The sequence below is a fragment of the Bos javanicus genome, chromosome 18, assembly GCF_032452875.1.
Source record: "Bos javanicus breed banteng chromosome 18, ARS-OSU_banteng_1.0, whole genome shotgun sequence".
Classification (NCBI taxonomy): domain Eukaryota; kingdom Metazoa; phylum Chordata; class Mammalia; order Artiodactyla; family Bovidae; genus Bos; species Bos javanicus.
In genome coordinates, this window is record NC_083885.1 from 63,096,942 (window position 1) to 63,119,199 (window position 22,258).

At 44.6% G+C, this 22,258-nt stretch overlaps 1 protein-coding gene across 3 annotated transcripts; it reads right to left on the reverse strand.

Annotated features, from left to right (window-relative positions):
* Positions 1-7,018: 7,018 nt before the first annotated feature.
* On the reverse strand, positions 7,019-21,057 carry LOC133231111 (killer cell immunoglobulin-like receptor 2DS2). 3 transcript variants are annotated; one of them, XM_061389365.1, is made up of 6 exons: positions 20,223-21,057; positions 14,209-14,508; positions 13,175-13,225; positions 12,308-12,430; positions 11,499-11,551; positions 7,019-11,387 (listed from the first exon to the last, which is right to left on the reverse strand). In XM_061389365.1, exons 1-6 carry the CDS (start codon positions 20,971-20,973, stop codon positions 11,265-11,267), a joined length of 1,401 nt encoding a protein of 466 aa, XP_061245349.1. In that variant the 5' UTR covers positions 20,974-21,057; the 3' UTR covers positions 7,019-11,264. The 3 variants fall into 3 exon arrangements, with proteins under 3 accessions (XP_061245349.1, XP_061245348.1, XP_061245350.1); XM_061389364.1 differs by having other exon boundaries at positions 7,019-11,551; positions 20,223-21,051; XM_061389366.1 differs by lacking the exon at positions 14,209-14,508 and having other exon boundaries at positions 7,019-11,551; positions 20,223-21,015.
* Positions 21,058-22,258: the final 1,201 nt, after the last annotated feature.

Here is a 22,258-nt window from a genome sequence, read left to right on the forward strand (position 1 = left end):
GTCCAACAGTGTTTACTGAATGTAAAATAACCCTATGGGGAAGAATTTTCCAAGGAGAGGAGAGAAAAATACAGGTTAAATACCCACCTGTGAACTCATACTTTCACACTTACACACACACACACACACACACACACACTAAAAGGGGAAGAGGTTGTAGCTGGTTGTTTCATCACTGTGCACTGGCTTTCTCTAGTTGCAGGAAGGGGGGCAGCTCTTTGCTGTGGTGCAGAGTCTCTCATCGCTGTGGCTTCTCTTGTTGTGGAGCACCCACTATAGGCACATGGACTTGTGGCCCACGGGCTTACTTGCCCCATGGGATGTGGAATAGTCCCATTCTGGGGATTGAACCAGTGTCCCCTACTTGGGCAGGCGGATTCCCAAACACTGGACCACCAGAGAATTCCTGTCCAAGCTTTCCCCCCCCCTTAATTTATTTATTTTTAATTAAAGGACAATTACAATACTGGGATGACTTCTGCCATACATCAACATGGATCAGCTATAGCTATACTTACGTCCCCACCACTGTGGAAAACTTTTAATGCTGGAATCCTTTGTTTTCGAAGCTGTCCATGCACATCTGGTCGTAATATCCCTTTAAGTCCCCAACAAGACAAAAGTTTCTGTCTGTTATGTAACTTTTTATCTCTATAGGAATGGGAAAGTGTTATACCTTTCAAGTTCAGAACCTTGAAAATAGTCTTAGTCCCTCAGTCATGTCCGATTCTTTGCGACCCTAAGGATTGTAGGCCACCAGGCTCCTTGTCCATGGAATTCTCCAGGCAGGAATATTAGAGTGTGTTGCCATTTACTTCTCCGGCCTTGAGAATGGGTTCTCCTATATTACAAGCTCTAGGCAACATTCTTTTACCAAAGAGTCAGCATGACTAAGCACAGACAGCAGAGCGCAAGGGTTAGAGCTGAAGGAACAGATGCAATGGGAAGTCAGGTCCAGAGATGTGTGGCTCTCCCTTTGAACGGATAAATGTTATCGACTCCCCAACTACTGCAATCACTTGTCCTCCCACCAGTAACATTGTGCTTGTGCTTGGTCGCTCAGTCGTGTCTGACTCTCTGTGATCCCATGGGCTGCAGCCCGCCAGGCTCCTCTGTCAATGGGGATTCTCCAGGCAAGAATACTGCAGTGGGTTGCCATTTCCTTCCATGGGGGATCTTCCTCAACCGAGGGCTTGAGCTCAGGTCGCCCACATTGCAGGCGGATTCTTTATCATCTGAGTCAACAGGGAAGCCCACCAGTAACATAAAGCGATTCAATATTTCCTCCCACATAACATTGCCATTGCTTTCCACTTACTTTTAACGTGGGCGTGGTGGGATTTTGGCATCATGCTTTCACTATCAGTGTAGCATAACACTAATGTGGAATTTATATCTTAAATTTTAAAATTGAAGTATGAATAGCATGCTAGCTTTCTAATTAAACTAAAAATTGATATGCAACAAACAACAAAGATTTACTGCATAGCACAGGGTACTATTGTCAATATCTTGTAATAACCAAAATGGAAAATAATCTGAAAAAACTATGTGTGTATATGTATAACTGAATCACCTTACTGTGCACCTGGAACATTGTAAGTCAGTTACACTTCAATAAAATGCATATATTATGAAATTTAAAGATGTAACTAGCAAAATAAATAAATTTTAAAATGAAATGAAAGAAAGTAAAGTTTTCCAGTCGTGTCTGACTCTTTGAGACCCCAAGTACTCTAGCCTGGCAGGCTCCTCCATCTATGGGATTTTCCAAGCAAGAATACTGGTATGCCTTGCCATTTCCTTCTCCAAATAGTGCAAGCAAACTACAGCATACTCCCTGATGTTCTATGTGCTTACTTGTACATTCCAACTCTGCATACAGTGTATTCACATGGGCATCTTGAAACTGCCCAATACTGGCTCAGCCCAGATGGTGGTTTGTGAAAGGTCCCTGGAAGGAAGTCAGAGGCTGAGTCCTAGGACCTCTCCACCCCTCAGTCCCCAGCTCAGCTCAGGAGCCCTTCCAGGTTTCACCAGCATCACTCTAGAATCCCAGTAACCCCACCTCACCCACCACCAAGTTTCCAGGGCTCAAGTGAGACATGGGTTCTGGGAGCCCCAGGAGGACTTACCTGCAGGGTTCGGGGTCCTCTGGCCCAGACTCAGCCTTGGAAGTGAGATTTCCCACTGGAACCTTCGGCTGATTATCTCCCAATCAGGGTCCCCAGTTCCTCCAGCTGCCCAAGCACTGAAACAGGTTGAGTGCTGAAGAACTGATGCTTTCGGACTGTGGTGCTGGAGAGGATTCTTCTTCTTCTTCTTTTTTTAATTAGTTTATTTATTTTCAGTTCAGTTCAGTTCAATTGCTCAGTCATGTCTGACTCTTTGTGACCTCATGAATCACAGCACGCCAGGTCTCCCTGTCCATCACCAACTCCCGGAGTCTACCCAAACCCATGCCCATTGTAGTCAGTGATGCCATCTAACCATCTCATCCTCTGTTATCCCCTTCTCCTCCTGCCTTCAATCTTTCCCAGAATCAGGGTCCTTTCAAATGAGTCAGCTCTTCGCATCAGGTGGCCAAAGTATTGGAGTTTCAGCTTCAACATCAAGCCTTCCAATGAACACCGAGGGCTGATCTCCTTTAGGGTGGACTGGTTGCATCTCCTTGCAGTCCAAGGGACTCTCAAGAGTCTTCTGCAACACCACAGTTCAAAAGCATCAATTCTTTGGCGCTTAACTTTCTTTATAGTCCAACTCTCACATCCACACATGACTACTGGAAGAACCATAGCCTTGACTAGATGGACCTTTGTTGACTAAGTAATGTCTCTGCTTTTTAATACGCTGTCTTTGTTGGTCAGAACTTTCCTTCTAAGGAGTAAGTGTCTTTTAATTTCATGGCTGCAATCACCATCTACAGTGATTTTGGAGCCCAGAAAAATAAAGTCTGACACTGTTTCCACTATCTGCTTATCTATTTGCCATGAAGTGATGGGACCGGATGCCATGATCTTACTTTTCTGAATGTTGAGCTTTAAGTCAATATTTTCACTCTCCTCTTTCACTTCCATCAAGAGGCTCTTTAGTTCTTCTTCAATTTTGGCCATAAGGGTAGTGTTATCTGCATATCTGAGGTTATTGATATTTCTCCCAGAAATCTTGATTCCAGCTTGTTCTTCCTCCAGCCCAGTGTTTCTCATGATGTACTCTGCATATAAGTTAAATAAGCAGGGTGACAATATACAGCCTTGACATACTCCTTTTCCTATTTGGAACCAGTCTGTTGTTCCATGTCCAGTTCTAACTGTTGCTTCTTGACCCGCACACAGGTTTCTCAAGAGGTAGGTCAGGTGGTCTCATATTCCCATCTCTTTCAGAATTTTCCACAGTTTATTGTGATCCACACAGTCAAAGGCTTTGACATAGTCAATAAAGCAGATGTTTTTTCCTGGAAGTCTCTTGCTTTTTCAATGATCCAGAAGATGTTGGCAGTTTGATCTCTGTTTCCTCTGCTTTTTCTAAAACCAGCTTGAACATCTGGAAATTCACAGTTCATGCATTGCTGAAGCCTGACTTGGAGAATTTTGAGCATTACTTTACTAGTGGATGAGATGAGTGCAATAGTAGTTTGAGCATTCTTTGGCATTGCCTTTCTTTGGGATTGCAATGAAAACTGAACTTTTTGAGTCCTGTGGCCACTGCTGAGTTTTCCAGATTTGCTGGCATATTGAGTGCAGCACTTTCACAGTGTCATCTTTTAGGATTTGAAATAGCTCAACTGGAATTCCATTGCCGGAGCCAGCCGGCAAAGTCAATCAGGTCCCGAGAACGTGCACGGCGTGGCTGAGAAAGAAAACTACAGCAAAAGAAATTCTACAACAAAGATGCGGTCGAGAGGTTCAGACACGTCTCCACAAAGGGAAGCAGTCTGACCACGACTTTATTCAGCATCTCATATTTATACAGGAGAGCGTGAGAAAGACAAGACAGTTAACTTTTTTCTTGGTTGACCTATACATCTTACAAAAAGTCACAAGAAATCTTGAGAGCATGGGAATGGCACCCTGTTATTATTTCTTACACCAGATAACATTTCCCTGTGCATGAGAAGTTTGCCCAGAACTCCAGGTGTCTGCAGTAGATAGTCGCCTAATCTCTGGGGGTGGCGGGACAGAGAGCTATGTTTGCAAGCAAACCCTCAAGGACTGAGGCAGCTCCCAGAGCTGTGTCCTTCAGACAAAGGACCCCGTTCTCATGGGCAGCTCCCCGCATTCCATCACCTCCACTAGCTTTGTTGATAGTGATGCTTCCTAGGGCCCACTTGACTTCATATTCCAGCATGTCTGGCTCTAGGTGAGTATGAGTGATCACACCAGCATGATTTTCTGGGTCGTGAAGATCTTTTTTTTCTACAGTTTTTCTGTGTATTCTTGCCACCTCTTCTTAATATCTTCTGCTTCTGTTAGGTCCATACCATTTCTGTACTTTACCGAGCCCATCTTTGCATGAAATGTTCCCTTGGCCTTTCTAATTTTCTTGAAGAGATATTTAGTCTTTCCCATTCTGTTGTTTTCCTCTATTTCATTGCATTGATTGCTAAGGAAGGCTTTCTTATCTCTCCTTGCTATTCTTAGGAACTCTGCATTGGAAGCTAATTACTTTACAATATTGTGGTGGTTTTTGCAAAAAATTGACATGCATCAGCCATGGGCGCACATGTATTCCCCATCTGGAACCTTCCTCTCACCTCCCTCCCCATCCCATCCCCCAGAGTCATCCCAGTGCACCAGCCCTGAGCACCCTGTCTCATGCATCAAGCCTGGACTGGTGATCCACTTCACATATGATAATATACACGTTTCAACATTACCCTCTCAAAGCATCCCACCCTCACCCTCTCCCACAGAATCCAAAAGACTGTTCTTTACATCTGTGTCTCTTGCTGTCTCACATATAGGGTCATCATTACCATCATTCTAAATTCCATGTTTGTGTGTTAGTACACTGTATTGGTGTTTTAGTTTCTGACTTACTTCACTCTGTATAATAGGCTCCAGTTTCATCCATCTCATTAGAACTGATTCAACTGCATTCTTTTTAATGGCTGAGTAATGCTCCTTGGTGATGGACACGGGGGCCTGGAGTGCTGCAATTCATGGGGTCGCAGAGTCGGACACGACTGAGCGACTGAACTGAACTGAATAATATTGTTAGTTTCTGCCATACATCAACATGGATCAGCCATAGCTATACTTACGTCCCCTCCACTGGGAAATCTTTTAATCCTGGAATCCTCTGTTCTTGAAGCTGTCCATGCATGTCTGGTCATAATGTCCCTTTAAGCCCCTGACAAGACAAAAGGTTCTGTCTGTTCTGCCACTTTTTATCTCTATATGAATGGGAAAGTGTTATACCTTTCAAGTCAGAGCCTTGAGAATAGTTTAGTCCATCAGTCGTGTCTGACTCTTTGTGATCCTATGGGCTGCAACCCGCCAGGTTCCTCTGTCCATGGGGCTTCTCCAGGCAAGAATGCTGGGGTGGGTTGCCATTTCATTCTCCAGGAGATCTTTCTGTGCTGCAGGCAGATTCTTTATCATCTGAGTCCCCAGGAAAGCCCACCAGTAACATAATGCGAGTCAATATTTCCTCCCACAATTAACATTGCCATTGTTTTCCGTTTACTTTTAATGTACATAACATAAAACATTACTTTTAGTGTAGCATAACACTGATGTGGAATATACCATAAATTTAAAAATAGAAGTACGAATACAATGCTAGATTTCTAATTAAAAAAAAAAGATATGCAACAAGCAACAAAGATTTACTGTATAGCATGGGGAACTATAGTCAATATCTTGCAATAACCTAAAATGGAAAGTAATCTGCAAAATAATGTATGCATACTTGTATAACTGAAAATCACCTTGCTGTGCACCTGAAACATTGTAAGTCAACTACACTTCAATAAAATATAAATATTATGAGATTAAAAAATGGAACCAGTAAAACAAATAAATTTTAAAATAAAATGAAAGAAAATGAAGTCACTCAGTAATGTCCAACTCTTTGCAACCGTATGGACTGTAGGCTGGCAGGCTCCAATATTCATGGGATTTTCCAGGCAAGAATACTGGAATGCATTGCCATTTGTTTCTTCAAATAGTGCAGGCCAACTGCAGTATAATCTCTGATTGTCTGCGTACTCACTCTCACATTCCATCTGTGCATATGGTGTATCACATGGGCACCCTGAACTGCCCAAGAGATTCTCAGCCCAGATGGTGAGTTTGTGGAAGGTCCCTGGAAGGGAGTCAGAGGCTGAGTCCAAGGACCTCCCCACCCCTCACTCCCCAGGTCAGCTCAGGAGCCCTTCCAGGTTTCACCAGCATCACTCTAGAATCCCAGTGCCCCCACCTCCTCCCCCACCGATTTCCTGGGACTGAAGTGAGACATGGGGACCCAGGAGCCATGAGAAGACTCATCTGCAGGGCTTGGGGTCCTCTGGCCCAGACTCAGCCCTGAAAGTGAGAGATTTGCCACCAAAAGCTTGGGCTGATTCTCTCCCCGTCAGGATCCCTGGCTCCTCCAGTGCTCAAGCACTGAGGTTCCCATGAACTGGGGGTGGAGTGGGCATCCCGTGCCCTCATGCGGTTCCCTCCCTGCCCATCACATCTGGACAAGGAGGAGAAGCTCAGAGAGGATAAAAGTCATGTCTGCAGCTCTGGCCTCCCAGCTGCCCCCGCCCTGTGCAGATGAAGAGACCATGGGGCCTTAGAGGACAAACAGGATGTGGTCCCTGGGGGGCGACTGCAGCCCTTCAGGGTTCCCACAGCTGTGGACCTGCAGCAACAGGGCTGCCCCTCCATGGACCTGGCGCCGATGTCTCCAGGCAGGGCTCAGGAGGCATCTCAGCCCAGACCTGAGGTCTCAGCTCTTTTTCTGCCCAGTCTGACTGTCTGCTCTAGAGGGTGGGACCCAGGTTCTCGCCCTGAGTCAGTCCCGAACAGTCTGGCTCCAAATACAACTCAGAACTTTATTTTCCCAGTCCCCTCCAGAAATGGAATTTACTTCTCATCTTCAGTCAGCTCACAAATTATTGCAGAGCACCTACTCTGTACCAGGCATTGATGCTACACAACAGAAATACACCCATGACCCAGGTAAACCCATCTTCTGTAGGTGCTCGAAGAACTCAGATTCTGCAGAATGAGGGCATCAAATGCTAATAATCAATTATTTTTAAAATAGAAGAAACAAGAAAATAACTGGGTTCCATGTCTACACTGTAAACATTTTAAAAAATGAAGCTCCTGAACTGTGGTCCAAGCACTTCATGGCAAAAAAAGAAAAAAAAATATTAGGGAAAAAGTGGAAACAGTGACAGATTTTCTTTTCTTGGGCTCCAAAATTACTGTGGACAGTGACAGCAGCCATGAAATTAAAAGACCCTTCTCCTTTGATGAAAAGCTGTGACAAACCTAGACACTGTATTAGAAAGTGCTGTGCCAACACAGTTCCTTATAGTCAAAGCTATGGTGTGTGTAGTAGGCATATATAGATGTAAGAGTTGGACATAAAGAAGGCTGAGCACTGAGGAACACGTTTTTAGACTGTAATGCTGGGGAAGACTTTTGAGAATCTCATGAACAGCAAGGAGACCAACCGATCAATCCTAAAGGAAATCAACCCTGAGAATATTCATTGGTAGGACTAATGCTAAAGCTGAAGCTGCAATAATTTGACCACATGATGCAAAGAACTGACTATTGGAAAAGACCCTGATGTTGGGAAAGATTGAGGGCAAGAGGAGAAGAGGGCGACAGAGGATGAGATGGTTGGATGACATCAAGACCCAATGGACTTGAGTTTGAGCAAACTGTGGGAGATAGTGAAGGACAGAGAAGCCTGGCATGCTGCAGTCCATGGGGTTGCAAAAGTCACACATGACTTAGTGACCGAACAATGACAACAACGTCTACACTACTTGAGAGAACAGCTGCTTGAGGAGCTGGAGAGCCATGGGTAGGAGCAGGTACATTCTAGAGAGAAAAGAACATTCCATAGAACCCTGGGACACAGGGGCTTACTGAAGGGGACAGGGGGAATTGATGTGGTCATGTACAGTGCTGTCCACTGTTCAAGGGTGATGATTTTATTTTTAAGAAAAAATGGAAGATATAAGCAAGAAACTGTATGATAAGAAAACTTTATGAAGGTCATATTATATTAGATGCTGTAGAGAAAAGGGAAATGACAGTATAAATTTAATTTTTTTAATTAAAAATAAATAATTTTGACCTTCAGTTATTCTGATATGGGTGTGTCAACCAGCATTCTAAATGATTTATGTGGATTTTTCTTATGAAAATTGCCCCTTAATAAGGCAAAAACCCATTAACAAGTGATGGAAATGATAGTGTCTACCTTTGTGTCTACTTTCGATTGGGAGTACAAAAGGAACTTGTTGAGTCTGAGTGTTCTCAGAAGAGCTGATGTGAGAGAGCACACAAATGTTAAATGGCCCATTTTCCGTGTGTGTGTGTGTGTGTGTGTGTGTGGTGTAATTGTACCAGTATCGTTTGGAAGAAAAGGTGCAAGCTGAGGTTGGGGGTGGGGGTCAACTCTGGAGGACCATGAACAGGATTGAATTTAGATAGAAGAGTTTGGAGTTTGCCCTGAAGATGTGGGCACCATGGAGGGATTTGGGGGCAGAAAGCAGATTCTGAAATGTGAGTTAGAAAGATGAAATGTGGAGGGTGAACTGGAGATGGGAGTGTGGGTCTGGAGCTCAGAACCCAGGGAGGTTGTGGCTGGAATCCAGGTGTGGCTGTGGGTGGACTCTGTGGATGGAGAAGACAGCAGGGGCCAGGGGGACCCTGGGGGCTGAATTCTTTTACTGTGTGATTGAATATGAGATGTAAGAGTGGAGGTGTTGAGTGTGACCTTCAGCGATGCCCTTAGAGAACTGGTGAACCAAGGGGTGGACAAGCAAGGAGGCCTGGAGAGTTTTTCAAAGTACACTCTGCTCCCACAAGAAAGCACAACTCTTCCTCTTGGGCCCAGAGGGCAGGCTTTATTTCTCCCAGTGACAGGCCAATGTCTGTAAAAAGCAGATTGTGTCTCTGTCCCCTTGAGGGGAAGCATGTGAGTCATTTCTGTCTCTTCAAAGCATCCTTTGATGCTGCATGTTGCTCTCCTCTTCAACCAACAAAGACTCCAGGGTCAGACAAGAATGGACCTTGTCAGAGCTCCTGATCAAGGACAGATGCATATATTAATACATATGATATACTTCCATGAAGCAAAATTTAAGAAAGACAGGAAATAGCCTGCTAAAGTCATCAACTGCCTCAGGAAGTGGTATTGCAACCACTGAAATCTATTGATCTATCTATGTGTCTGTCTACATATCATCATGGAGAATGAAATGCCAACCACTCCAGTATTCTTGCTTGGAGAATCCCATGGACAGAGGACCCTATAAGGTTTCAGTCCAAAGGGTCACAAAGAGTTGGATATGACTGAGCAACTAAGCACATGTATCGTCTATCTATCCAGTTTCACACAGTTATAATTGACATAGAGCCGTGTGGTATCCAAGGTAATGACCTGATTTACATATATTATGAAATGAATGCACGTTCAGATATATCACACAGCAGTGTGGTATATGCTCTCTCACAGCAGCAACACAGAAGCCCCAGCATGTCTTCACTTCTAGCGATCCTGACATTTCTCTTGGTAAAACAGTTCTTGGGTGATTTAGTTCTAAGCCAGGGGAAAGATCACATGCACAACCTCAGGGAGCAACTAAGGCTCCATGGAGCTTGATTTTCATCCCATTTGCCAGCTCAGTTCATGCTGGGGTCCTCATGGTGTTATGCTCTTCAGCCCTCCTCTTCGTTGAGCCAAGCCATATTGTGCCAATAGTTGATAATTTAAAAGGCATAAGATTCTCAAATCATTTGCTTCAGTGAAAAGAAGCAAAAAAGAAAAAAATGTACAAGTATTGATAGATTAACACAACACATGCAAAGCCTCCCTGGGGCAAGTGTTGTCTCTGCAGCCTTTCAGTGATCTGGAGTGGAATGTCCAGTAAAATTCTCTGTGATGACTGGACTTTTTAAACATCTGCTCTGAACAACACCATAGCACCTGGGCACATGACGCTACTGAGCACTTGAAATGTGGTGGATGTGAGTGAGGAACTGAATGCTTTACTTCATATACATGTAGAGTCATTGTACAGCGTGGCTGGGTAACTACTTTATTGGCCACTGTGGATCCAGACTGAAGGAGATTTTGTTATCATGTTTCTACCCCTGGAACCCAGCACCCTCAGGGCACACAGCTGGGAAAGGTTGAGGGGGCTTCCCCAATGGCTCAGTGATAACGAATCTGCCTGCCAACGCAAGAGACCTGAGAGACATGGGTTCAATCCCTGGGTCAAGAAGATCCCCTCAAGAAGGTAATGGCAACCCACTCCAGTATCCTTGCCTAGAGAATCCCATGGACAGAGGAGTCTAACGAGCTACACATCATCCATGGCTTTTCAAAGAGTCAGATATGACTGAATTGCCTTAGCACGTACACACACAGCCTCACATGGCTAGTGCCACCACACTGGATATCTCAAACAGAATATACTTCATCTTTTTAAAGGCCATCTAGCATTGATTTTATTATTCTTCATGGAAAGCATTTTATTTTAAATATAACACTGCACATGTCAATCTTAAACTTCCAATCTATCGCTCCCCCAACCCTTCCCGTCTGTAACTCTAAGATTGTTCTCTAAGTCTAGAAGTCTGTTTCTGTCTTGTAAATATGTTCATCCTTGTAAAACATTACTGAATAGACATTTTATTTTTTGGTTTTGTTTTTTTCCCACTGAATAATTTGAAGAATCAACTGGCAATTTTTTTATGCTTTATTGGAACTTTAGAAAAAGTAGGATGATCATAGTAACCTACCAGATGTGTGATTGATTATACCTTCTCCCCAAATGGTGAGATAGATAAAATGTAGTCCTAGAATAGCCAGGAGATTACTAAGAGGTTGTGGGATTTTTGAAGACGATCCTATAATTCTTGGACTGCACTGTTACCTCAGAGTTGCTGGGCTGCTTTGGAGGAGTAGGAGTTTCCACGGAGGAACCCCTTAAAAAAGAGATCTAAGTCCTCAATTTGTAACACTCTATGTGCTCACAGCCTGGGGCCAGGTCAGGGCTCAGCATGGTCTTGGTTTACCTTGAATTATTCATCGATAATGGGCTCAGTGAAGGGATGCATGTGGCTCAGGGGAGCGGGAGTGAACAGTCTCTTGGAGACGGTCCCGTGGTTCAGGTGGGCGTATATCACGTCTTCTGCTGCAGGATCCTGAGAGGAAGGAGGTGTGAATGATCGACTGAGACGTGATCTTCGAAGGCTGGGGCATTGGGCATTGGAAGGGCTTAGGCTATGGCAAGGGTTTGGCCTGGGAGGATTCACCTCGCTGTTTACTGTTCGGTCTTCATTGGGCTCTCCTTCCATGATGGCAACATCTGCGAATGGAAGAGAGTCAAGGCTCTTCGGGGTGGAGGCAGTTATTCCAGACCTCCGTATCTTTGGTGGGGATATCAAAGCCAGAAAAAGGCAGGGGTATACCCCAGGTGTAGAGACTGTCTACTACACACACACACACACACACACACACACACACACACACACACATACACACAAACAACCATATACAAGCCCAGCCTTTCACAGACTGTCTCATGAACCTGTGCAAACCCATGGGCCCATCCTATGTCTTCTGTTATGGACCATCATTTTCTGTGTAACAGCAGATTCCCAAGATCATGTAGGGAATAAGAACAGATGGCTGTGGTTGAAGAGAAGAACAGGGCTTGGAATGTCCCTGGTGGCCCGGGGATTAAGACACCCCCCCCCCCCATCCAGTGCAGGGGCCACAGGCTCTATCCCTGGTGGGAGAACTATGATCCCACCTGCCTTGGAGCAACTAAGCCCCACGTGCTGCACCTGCTGAGCCCACAAGCTCTGCAGCCTTGAACTGCACCCCAGCTCCACAATGAGGATCCCCCATGCTGCAGCCAAGACCTGATGCAGCCAAGAATAAATCAACACATATTTTCATAAAAAGAACAGGGTTCCATGGGTCTCTGGAAGATGTTCCATCTGGGATCTCAACACCAGAAATCAGTTTTTAACCTACAGGAAGTGAAAACTCCATTCTCTCCTATGAGTCCACCTCCCACTGGGTCAGATGATGCTGAGCTCGCCACCTTCAGACTTACGATTTTGGGTAGAAAACCAGTGACAGACAAGAGCAGCGAGGATGATGCTGGTAGAGGTGAAGGCTATGACAAGCCCAAGGAAAATGTACCACGTGCTGGAGTGTTTTTGAGGAAGCAGTGCTTCTACCAACAAGCAAAAGGAAGAAAATCTGGTTATTTGTTGAGTAGGCTGTGTGCCTACACACTGGATTTATTGTATCCTTGTGTCAAACTGTCAGCATCTGTCAACCTGATCAGTTATGGTCTCCACTTCCCAGGAGGTACCAAAACATCCAGGAGAGATGCTAGCAGTGGATAAAGTAAAGAGGCTGTGCAAGACCAGCTGAGGTCTGAATCAAGGTCTCCTGGGCATCAAAGCAGTTATTGTCTGCTGCCCCGTATGACAAGGCATGGCATTTTTGCATGAATGGAGACCACGTTAATGCACAATACATTTCCCCTCCATCCACATAGACCTGGAATGGAATCCTCAAGAAGACATGACACTTATATATCTGAACTGTGGAATGTTTAGTTCATAAAACACTAACAGAGGAATAACACATATTTAAGGTGCTCCCTAAAATTCTCCCCTTGTCCTCCCACATCCATCTCCAAAGATCCTGGTGGAGGGAAGGTAAGCATCTCCCTTAAGCATGGGATCAGGTCACTCTGACCCACTTGTCCAGTTTAGAAATTTCCAGTCACAGAGCATGAGAAGCTCAATGCCCCCTGTGGGTCTCCTGCAGACCATGGTCTCAAATGCTAACTTAACAGGGATGTTGAGGAGCCCAAAGTCACAGAGCTGGGAGGTGGCAGAGCCAACACTCACACAGGAACCCTCTGTCTTCTCAGAAATTTGCTGAGATAGGAGACCGTCTTGCTTACCTTCTGTGGTATGTGGATCCATGGTTGATTGGCAAGTACTTGTAGTGGATCCTAGGAGAAAAAAGACAGGGGTGAATAAGTAACCTTCCTCATACTGACTGAATGAGGAATATTCTTTCTGGAAGGTTGACCTCCTGGCTGTCCTTGACTCTGTCATCCCTCAGAGCACTACTGATGGGATGAGAGGAGACCTTCTGGCTCCTCCCCGTGAATGCGTTGAGTAGACCCTCCATCCTGGAGATGTGATGGTGGAAGGATGTGGGATGGATATGTCTGGTGGTGAAAGACAGGTGTAAGCTAGAGACATTCTCTCTGCTCCAGGAATGAATGTCTATGCTCCTTAATTGGGAAATCACCTGTATGTCAGAGCTGCTTCTGGGAAAAGACTAAGAGCAAGGAGCCAATGCAATCTCTGATCTTCCCAAATCAGCCCAGCCTCTCCTCCTCCTGGGTCTACCCTGACCTTTTTCTTTATTGCCTGGATAGACAGGATTCTGATGTGGAGCATCCATACTGAAGGTGGAAGAGGATTGAGATCCCATCTACCATCTCTCTTCCTCTCTGGTTCTCATTGCCTCCATTTCTCCAGAAGCCCTAACGTTCCCCTGACACCAGCACAGAGCCCTAGAGATAGAGCTCAGTGATACAGTAAGATGTTATGGAAAAACCCAAATGGACTTCTTGGCCAACGCAATGTGATTTAGTGCATCGTGAAGCATGGGAATCTTCTTGGGGTTCTGGAAACAAGAACATTGGAGTGGGTTGCCATTTCCTCCTGTAGGGGACTACATGTTGTTCAAACTCTTCACTATGACCCGTCAGTCTTGGTGGCCCTGCATGACATGGCTGATAGCTTCGTTGAGTTACGCAAGCCCCTTCACCAGGACAAGGCTGTGGTACATGAAGTGGAGATAGTGAAGGACAGAGGAGTCTGTTGTGCTGCAGTCCAGGGGGTCGCTAAGAATTGGACACAGCTTAGCGGCAGCAAGCTGGAACAGCAACAAGAAAGCATGGGCCAGGAAGAGGTTCTTCACCTGTGACAGACAGGAACAGTGGGTCGCTGAAGTCTGACCACGAGTAGGGAGAGTGAGTGAAGGAGCCGTAGCACCTGTAGACACCGCTGTGGGCTGGGGTCCCAGGACCAAGACGGAACTCTGCCTGGAGTGCTCCATGGGGGCTCCACCCTCCAGCAAGTGGGCACCCAAGGTTCTGCCCCTCTCTGAGCAGATGGAACTGGTCAAAGGTGCTTTCGGAGCTGCAGACCAAGGTCACATTCTCTCCTGACCTCACCACGGGGCCCCCCTGGGCTGAGAGAGAGGGTTTCTTTGACCAACCTGGAAGGAGGAGACCTTGATCTTAGAGCACAAAGTAACTCTAGTCCTAAGTATAGGACTAAAGCCAGAAGTGTGCAACAAGAGAAGCACTGCAGTGAGAAGGCCGCCCACTGGCAGGAGAGAAAGACCCACAGTAACAGATACCCAGTACAGGGAAAAATTCAAACATAACTTTAAATATGGGTGTCGTTTAAAATCCTTTTTAAAAAAAATAAATAATTTTTAAAATGGAGTGTCATTTAATATCCTTTTTTAATGATCTGTTTCAAGAACTGAGATTTTTTAAATTTTTTAATATAAATTCATTTATTTTAATTGGAGGCTAATTACTTTACAATATTGTATTGGTTTTGCCATACATCAACATGAATCTGCCATAGGTGTACACGTGTTCCCCATCCTGAGCCTCCCTCCCACCTCCCTCCCCATACCATCCCTCTGGTCATCCCAGTGCACCAGCCCTGTATCCTATATCATGTATCATGAGCATCCTGTATCATACATTGAACCTGGACTGGCGATTCATTTCTTATATGATATTATACATGTTTCAATGCCATTCTCCCAAATCATCCCACCCTCGCCCTCTCCCACAGAGTCCAAAAGACTGTCTATACATCTGTGTCTCTTTTGCTGTCTCACATACAGGGTTATTGTTACCATCTTTCTAAATTCCATAGATATGCATTAGTATGCTGTATTGGTGTTTTTCTTTCTGGCTTACTTCACTCTGTATAATAGGCTCCAGTTTCATCCACCTCATTAGAACTGATTCAATTGTATTCTTTTTAATGGCTGAGTAATACTCCATTGTGTATATGTACCATGGCTTTCTTATCCATTCATCTGCTGATGGACATCTAGGTTGCTTCCATGTCCTGGCTATTATAAACAGTGCTGCGATGAACACTGTGGCACACGTGTCTCTTTCAATTCTGGTTTCCTCGGTGTGTATGCCCAGCAGTGGGATTGCTGGGTCATAAGGCAGTTCTATTTCCAGTTTTTTAAGGAATCTCCACACTGTTCTCACTAAAGTCAGGAACAAGACAAGGGTGCCCACTTTCAACACTACTATTCAACATAGTTTTGGAAGTTTTGGCCACAGCAATCAGAGCAGAAAGAGAAATAAAAGAATGCAAATTGGAAAAGAAGAAGTAAAACTCACTGTTTGCAGATGACGTGATCCTCTACATAGAAAACCCTAAAGACTCCACCAGAAAATTTCTAGAGCCAATCAAGAAATATAATAAAGTTTAAGGATATAATATCAACACACAGAAATCCTTTCCATTCCTATACAATAATAATGAGAAAATAGAAAGAGAAGTTAAGGAAACAATTCCATTCACCATTGCAATGAAAAGAATAAAATACTTAGGAATATATCTACCTAAAGAAACAAAAGACCTATATATAGAAAACTATAAAACACTGGTGAAAGAAATCAAAGAGGACACAAATAGATGGAGAAATATACTGTGGTCATGGATTGGAAGAATCAATATAGTGAAAATGAGTATACTACCCAAAGCAATCTATAGATTCAATGCAATTCTATAGAGCTATCAAGGGTATTTTTCACAGAGCTAGAACAAATAATTTCACAATTTGTATGGAAATACAAAAAACCTCGAATAGTCAAAGCAATCATGAAAAAGAAGAATGGAACTGGAGGAATCACCCTGCCTGACTTCAGGATCTACTACAAAGCCACAGTCATCAAGACAGTATGGTACTGGCACAAAGATAGAAATATAGATCAATGGAACAAAATAGAAAGCCCAGAGATAAATCCACACTCCTATGCACACCTTATCTTTTTTTTTTTAATACAAGTATATAGTTTGCAATTAATACAAGTTACATAACGCAAAAGTCTTATTAAATTGTAAATTTTCTATGGCTATAACAAAAGGATTTGGGACACAGGCCTGTATAAAATATGACTGACTGTAGCGAAAGAAATAGGTACTATGACGACTGGTCCTTATGAAATGTCCGGTCCAAGTTCCAAGTTCTTCTGTGCTCTGATGCTCGCAGCAAGTTTCCAAGTGGCCCATTGTTCAGGCCCACTCTGTTTATGGGGGACGATCTTAGGAGGAGGTGGGGCTAATCCACGGTCAAGCCACTCAAGAAGTCGTTTGTCATAGTAATGTTCCATCATAGTGTCAGTGACCTTCCATATCACACACAGTGTTGTTAATATCATCTGAGCAGTCAGATAACCACATACCATGGGGTCCCCAATCAACAATAGTATGATTAGCCACAAACATTGATTTTCTTGATTTGGTTTGACATTTGTCCCAAGGAATGGGAGTATAAGTAAAGTTTTTATAAGTAAACCCTTTGCATAAAGTTCTTTGTTCTTTCCCTAACTCTTTCCCTAAAGTTTCAATAGTATAAACATGGTTTACAGACAAAGAAAGGGCAGTAAATAATCCAAGCAGTGTCTGAAAGTCTTCTTTTGGAGGCAGGACGAAAGCCCAAATTTGTCGGCTGACGTTTATGCACAATTTTGCTGGGCCCATGCACAAGGGAAGGACTTCATAGCCTAGAGAAATATTAATTAGTTTTCTTTCCTTCCCAGGGTGTGAAGGCCCATTCATGTACTAGGGAGAAAGCATATGTATAGAGTCATTAGTTGAAATGATTGGTCCTCTCTTCGTCCATTCGACCACCTGTAATAGAAGGGGGTTGGGTGTTAGTCCGAGCTTGAGCAGGGGGAGGTACAGGCCAAAAGACTGAGCATTGCCAGGAGAATGTATTCAGGACTCGGAGGCAACCCCTGTTGAGAGACCAAATTTTCAGCTTGATTAGTAGGGCTTTTATTTGTCTCCAAGTGAGGAGATCATCGGGGTGCACACCTTATCTTTGACAAGGGAGGCAAGAATATACAATGGAGAAAAGACAATCTCTTTAACAAGTGGTGCTGGGAAAACTGGTCAATCACTTGTAAAAGAATGAAACTAGAGGACTTTCTAACACCATACACAAAAATAAACTCAAAATGAATTAAAGATCTAAACGTAAGACCAGAAACTATAAAACTCCTAGAGGAGAACATAGGCAAAACACTCTTCGACATAAATCACAGCAGGATCCTCTATGACCCACCTTTCAGAATATTGGAAATAAAAGCAAAAATAAACAAATGGGACCTAATTAAAATTAAAAGCTTCTGCACAACAAAGGAAACTATAAGCTAGGTGAAAAGACAGCCTTCAGAATGGGAGAAAATAATAGCAAATGAAGCAACTGACAAAGAATTAATCTCAAAAACAGACAAGCAGCTCCTGCAGCTCAATTCCAGAAAAATAAAGGACCCAATCAAAAAGTGGGCCAAAGAACAAAATAGACATTTCTCCAAAGAAGACATACAGATGGCTAACAAACACATGAAAAGATGCTCAACATCACTCATTATCAGAGAAATGCAAATCAAAACCACAATGGGGAACCATTTCATACAGTCAGAATGGCTGCTGCCGGGGAGCCAGAGTGAGGAACTCCGCCCGTGGCAAAGGTCATGAGGAAGGAGGCTTGGCATAAGCAAAGGTGGGATCGAGCCTGAGGAGTCCCCCTGGAAATTCTCGAGCATCTACCCCCAAAACCAGAGTCTGCCTACTTTACTACCTTGTGCTCTCACCTACACCTCTGACTTTACGAGGGGCTGTCCCCCACCATCTCTTTTGGAGAAGGAGTTAACTTAGAGCTCCAGTTAATAATAATTCCTGGGCATGATAGGAGTGTTTCAACCTACAAACTCCTCTGAAGGTTCTCTAGCCTGCCTGACAGGCTTGTCCGGCCATATGTGATTGTTCACAGCCTCCCAACCGTGATAGGCATGAGATGCTTTAAACCTTCTAAAAACAGGTTTTTAGAGAAGTTAGAAAACTATTAGTATAAGTATAGTGGGCTGATTAGAAATTGTATTGGTGAAGGGTTTTTCATTTGTTGAGCCAATGTTTGCTGCTAAGTCTCCACATCCCCTGCCCTTATACACATTAATGAATATATAGAAGAAATAAGTATTAACCTTTGATATTAATCACGTTAGACCTTAGGCTAAGCAAATTCTTTCCTTAATTATAACCCACTACACCCTCACCCTATAGGAATGTAATTTTATCTGGTACCTTCGGAAGGTGGCGTCTGTTTTAAAAATAATCACCCCTGGAGAAATAAGTGTTCTGGTTGACTGGCCGCTGTCACAAGGAGAGGGTCATAAATCGTCAGCAGGCCCCCTGGCCAGAAGATGATGTAACACCCCTAAGACCTCTGTATACATTTGTATGAAGCACCTGACTTTAATAAAAATCAGGACAGTTTACCCCGTGTGACTTTTGTATAACATCTCAGTGTATAAAAACAGACCCTGGAAAAATAAAAAATGGGATCAGTTCCTCGAAAGACTGGTCTCCCCATGTCGTTCTTTCTCTCACCTTCTGGCTGAATCCCCATCTGGAACGTGGAGGCTCGTCAAGCCTACTAATTATGCCTGGGGTTCTAAGATCTGACCGGGGAGGCCTTAGTGTCTCCTCTCCTTCAGGAGAATGGAAGGACGCCTGCGGCCTGTGTAGGTGACATAAATTCCTTATTTTGGGATTTTATTAGCTTTCCACGTAAACCAAGTTATTCAGCCTCTTTTCTCCACTGAATTTTCTCACTGAGCTATCCCTATTTAACCACTCTTTATATCTTTAATAAACGCTTAATTGACCTATTGTTTCCTGATCTCTGAAGCCGTCTCCCCTTCGAATTTCCCTGGGTCCACCAGGGCTGGACCCCGGCAAGGCTGCTATCCCAAAGTCTACAAGCAATAAATGCTGGAGAGGGTGTGGAGAAAAGGGAAACCTCTTATACTGTTGGTGGGAATGCAAACTAGTAATATCCTTTAAAAAAAAAATATATGTATATGAATAGCTGAATCATTCTGTTGTACAACAGGAATTAACAACATCTTAAATCAACTAAACTTCAACAAAAATAAGTAAGAAAAAATAGATTTAAAAAATCAGCCAGAATGGGCTGTTCTTGAAAAACAACCTACTAACTACAGCTGGGACCATCAGAAAACATGGTATTGACCCAGAAGCAGACATTATGGAGTGGAAATTGCCAGAATCTCACAGGGTCTTTGACCACCTCATTCTTAAGGGAGTGTTCAGTGCTGTCCTGCACGATCCCAGGGGCTGGACATGACTCCTTAGTGGGAGGGTTGGGGGGACCACCCCCCCGCTTTGTGCAGAAGGATGCATTAAACCACAAGGCTGAGCAACTTCAGGGTGTCAACCTCCATCTCGATCACACAGGGGCCAGACTGCAAGGGCGTCTGGTACCACAGTGTGCTGCTGACAGAGCAAGGGAGCTCTGACATGAAAGCAGGAAACCAACCCCTTAACCAACCATCATTGGCTGCCTGAGCGGGGAATTGCCCGGGTCCCTGCTCTGGTACATTTTTCTCCGTTGGTCATTCTTTCACATTCTTGCTCCTTCACTCTATCACCAGCTGTGTCTTCTCCTTAGCACATGGCAGGGACTCTGTTCTCTTTACCCTTCTGCTTTCACACCTCCTCTCTCTCTGGTTTGTTCCCTCTCCCGAGTGTGAGTGTATCTGCATGCCTGTCCTTCTCTCCCGGTACCGATGGTGGACTAGACACCAGACCATCTGTGACACAGAGAGCAGAAGGGACTGGTCCTGCCACACTCACCTGTGATGACGATGTCCACAGGATCGCTGGGAGCTGACCACTTATAGGGGGAGTGTCTGAGAGAGCCGTAGCATCTGTAGGTGCCTGCACTCGCCAAAGTCATGGGGCCAATGACGAAGTCAGCTGGGGCATGCCCATGAGTGAGCATCTCTCCATGTCTCTGGAAATGTCCTGTGCTGTTTTCTTGGTGAAGAATAAATTTGTCCAACAGCTGTGAATGACAGCATAGGGTCACATTCTCTCCTGCACTCATGAGGGGGCTGATGTGGGCTGAGATGGAGGGTTTTGTGAACACACCTAGGAGCAAAGAGCTTGTGAGCTTCAGTGAGTCACCCCACCTCAGCGTTTCCCCTGACATCTGAAGGTGTGAAAAATGTCCCTGTGAACCATCAAAGTCAATTACCCTTCCTGTGTGTTTTGTTGCATTTTCTTTAGCCTTGTTCTCAGGTTCTGGCTCATGCTTTTCTGTTTCTCTTTGCTCAAGACCTCCAGCCTCTTTTATATTTATTGTAAACTGTTTAGCTGTTGGAGCTGCTCTCAGCTTCATGCATGCATACTCAGACACTTCAGTCCTGTCCAACTCTCTGCAACCCCATGAACCATAGCCTGCCAGGCTCCTCTGTCCATAGGATTCTCCAGGCGAGAATACTGGACTGGGTTGCCATGCTCTCAGCTTCATCCTGTCCCTAATATGTGTGGTGGGGAGCTGGGTGGTTCTGACGATGCATTCTCTGTCTCTGTTCACACTCATCTAGAATGTGGGTGATGACTGGCAGGAGATTGGAAAGGAGGTGGAGAAAAAAGGGAACATTTCCCCATCTGTGACCCCATCTCATGCCTCTGGAGACATTCCTGGGACTCCTCCCTGGGGCTCCAGCTCCTTTATATGGGATTACAGCTCCCTACTGGGTGGCAGGTGCTGGATCAGGGTCGTTCCCCATCCTCCCTGGTGGCAGGCAGTAGCAGCATCCTGTCTAACTAATGCCTAGGGAGACTCCTCCTTTCTTTGCTGGAGGACCCCATCTATTCAACACCCTGAGTTTAAACTCTCAGAGTGGGTTCTCTTTCCTGGTTCATTCCTGGCTGGAAATCCTGAGTAAATCTTGGACCACATAAGGAACTTGGACCTAGGATGTGATTGCCTGCATAGATGGCTGTACCAGGCTGGGCTGGACCCCTCCTACCTGTGACCACAATCTGCAGGGGGTCACTGCTTCTGGAAAACACAGGGAGAGACCTGGACAATCCGGAACATGTGTAGGACCCTGCATGTTCTCTGGTCACCGGGCCAAGCGTGAAGGTGTTGAAATGATGTCCCTGGAGCTCGGGCAAACTTGTCCCATCTGTTTTGAACAGTCTGAATCTCTTAAGTGGAGAACGGAAGTGACACTGAAGAGTCACAGTCTGTCCTAAGGGAACCATGGGGCTTGGCCAGGCTGACAAAGAGGGCTTGTCATATTCACCTAGGAGAGAAGGAGGCACAGGTTTTGAGAGGAAAACAAGAATGGTCCCCTCTCCCCACTGGTCTTGTTAGAGTGCTTCCCCTTCAATTCTTCCAAGGCACCAACCCTAAAATGCATCACTCTGATATTCAAGGACACCTGGGGCTTGGGGACAGACAGAGACACAGTCAACCCAGGACAGACATCACGGAGATTCTAAGAATATGTTTCTCAGCAGTGATTCTTATCAGAAGAATAACTCCTTGGGTTGACAAAATGTTTTTTTTTTTTGTTGTTGTTGTTGTTTTTTTGTTTTGTTTTGTTTTGTTGATAAAATGTTGAAAACTCACTCAGAACACAAAACACTGGGGATTCCTGGGTGGTCCGGTCATTAGGACTCAGCACTTTCTCTGCTAAGGGCCCAGGTTGAGTCCCTAATCATGGAACTGAGATCCTGCATGCTGTACGATGCAAGCAAAAGAAAACACCACAAAAAAACTGACACATGGAAAAGAAATGAGAGTGCTTCCCTGTTGGATTTTCTGTAGCTCAAACGGTAAAGAAATTTCCTGCAAGGCAGGAGAGCAGGTTCAG

Coding starts and splice junctions, on each gene's coding strand:
- LOC133231111 (XM_061389364.1), bottom strand. CDS start 20,973: ATGAGTGTGAACAGAGACAGAGAATGCATCGTCAGAACCACCCAGCTC. Junction 12,431..13,174: donor GGATCCACATACCACAGAAG/GTAAGCAAGACG, acceptor GCTTGTTGGTAG/AAGCACTGCTTCCTCAAAAA. Junction 11,552..12,307: donor CTGGTTTTCTACCCAAAATC/GTAAGTCTGAAG, acceptor TTCCATTCGCAG/ATGTTGCCATCATGGAAGGA.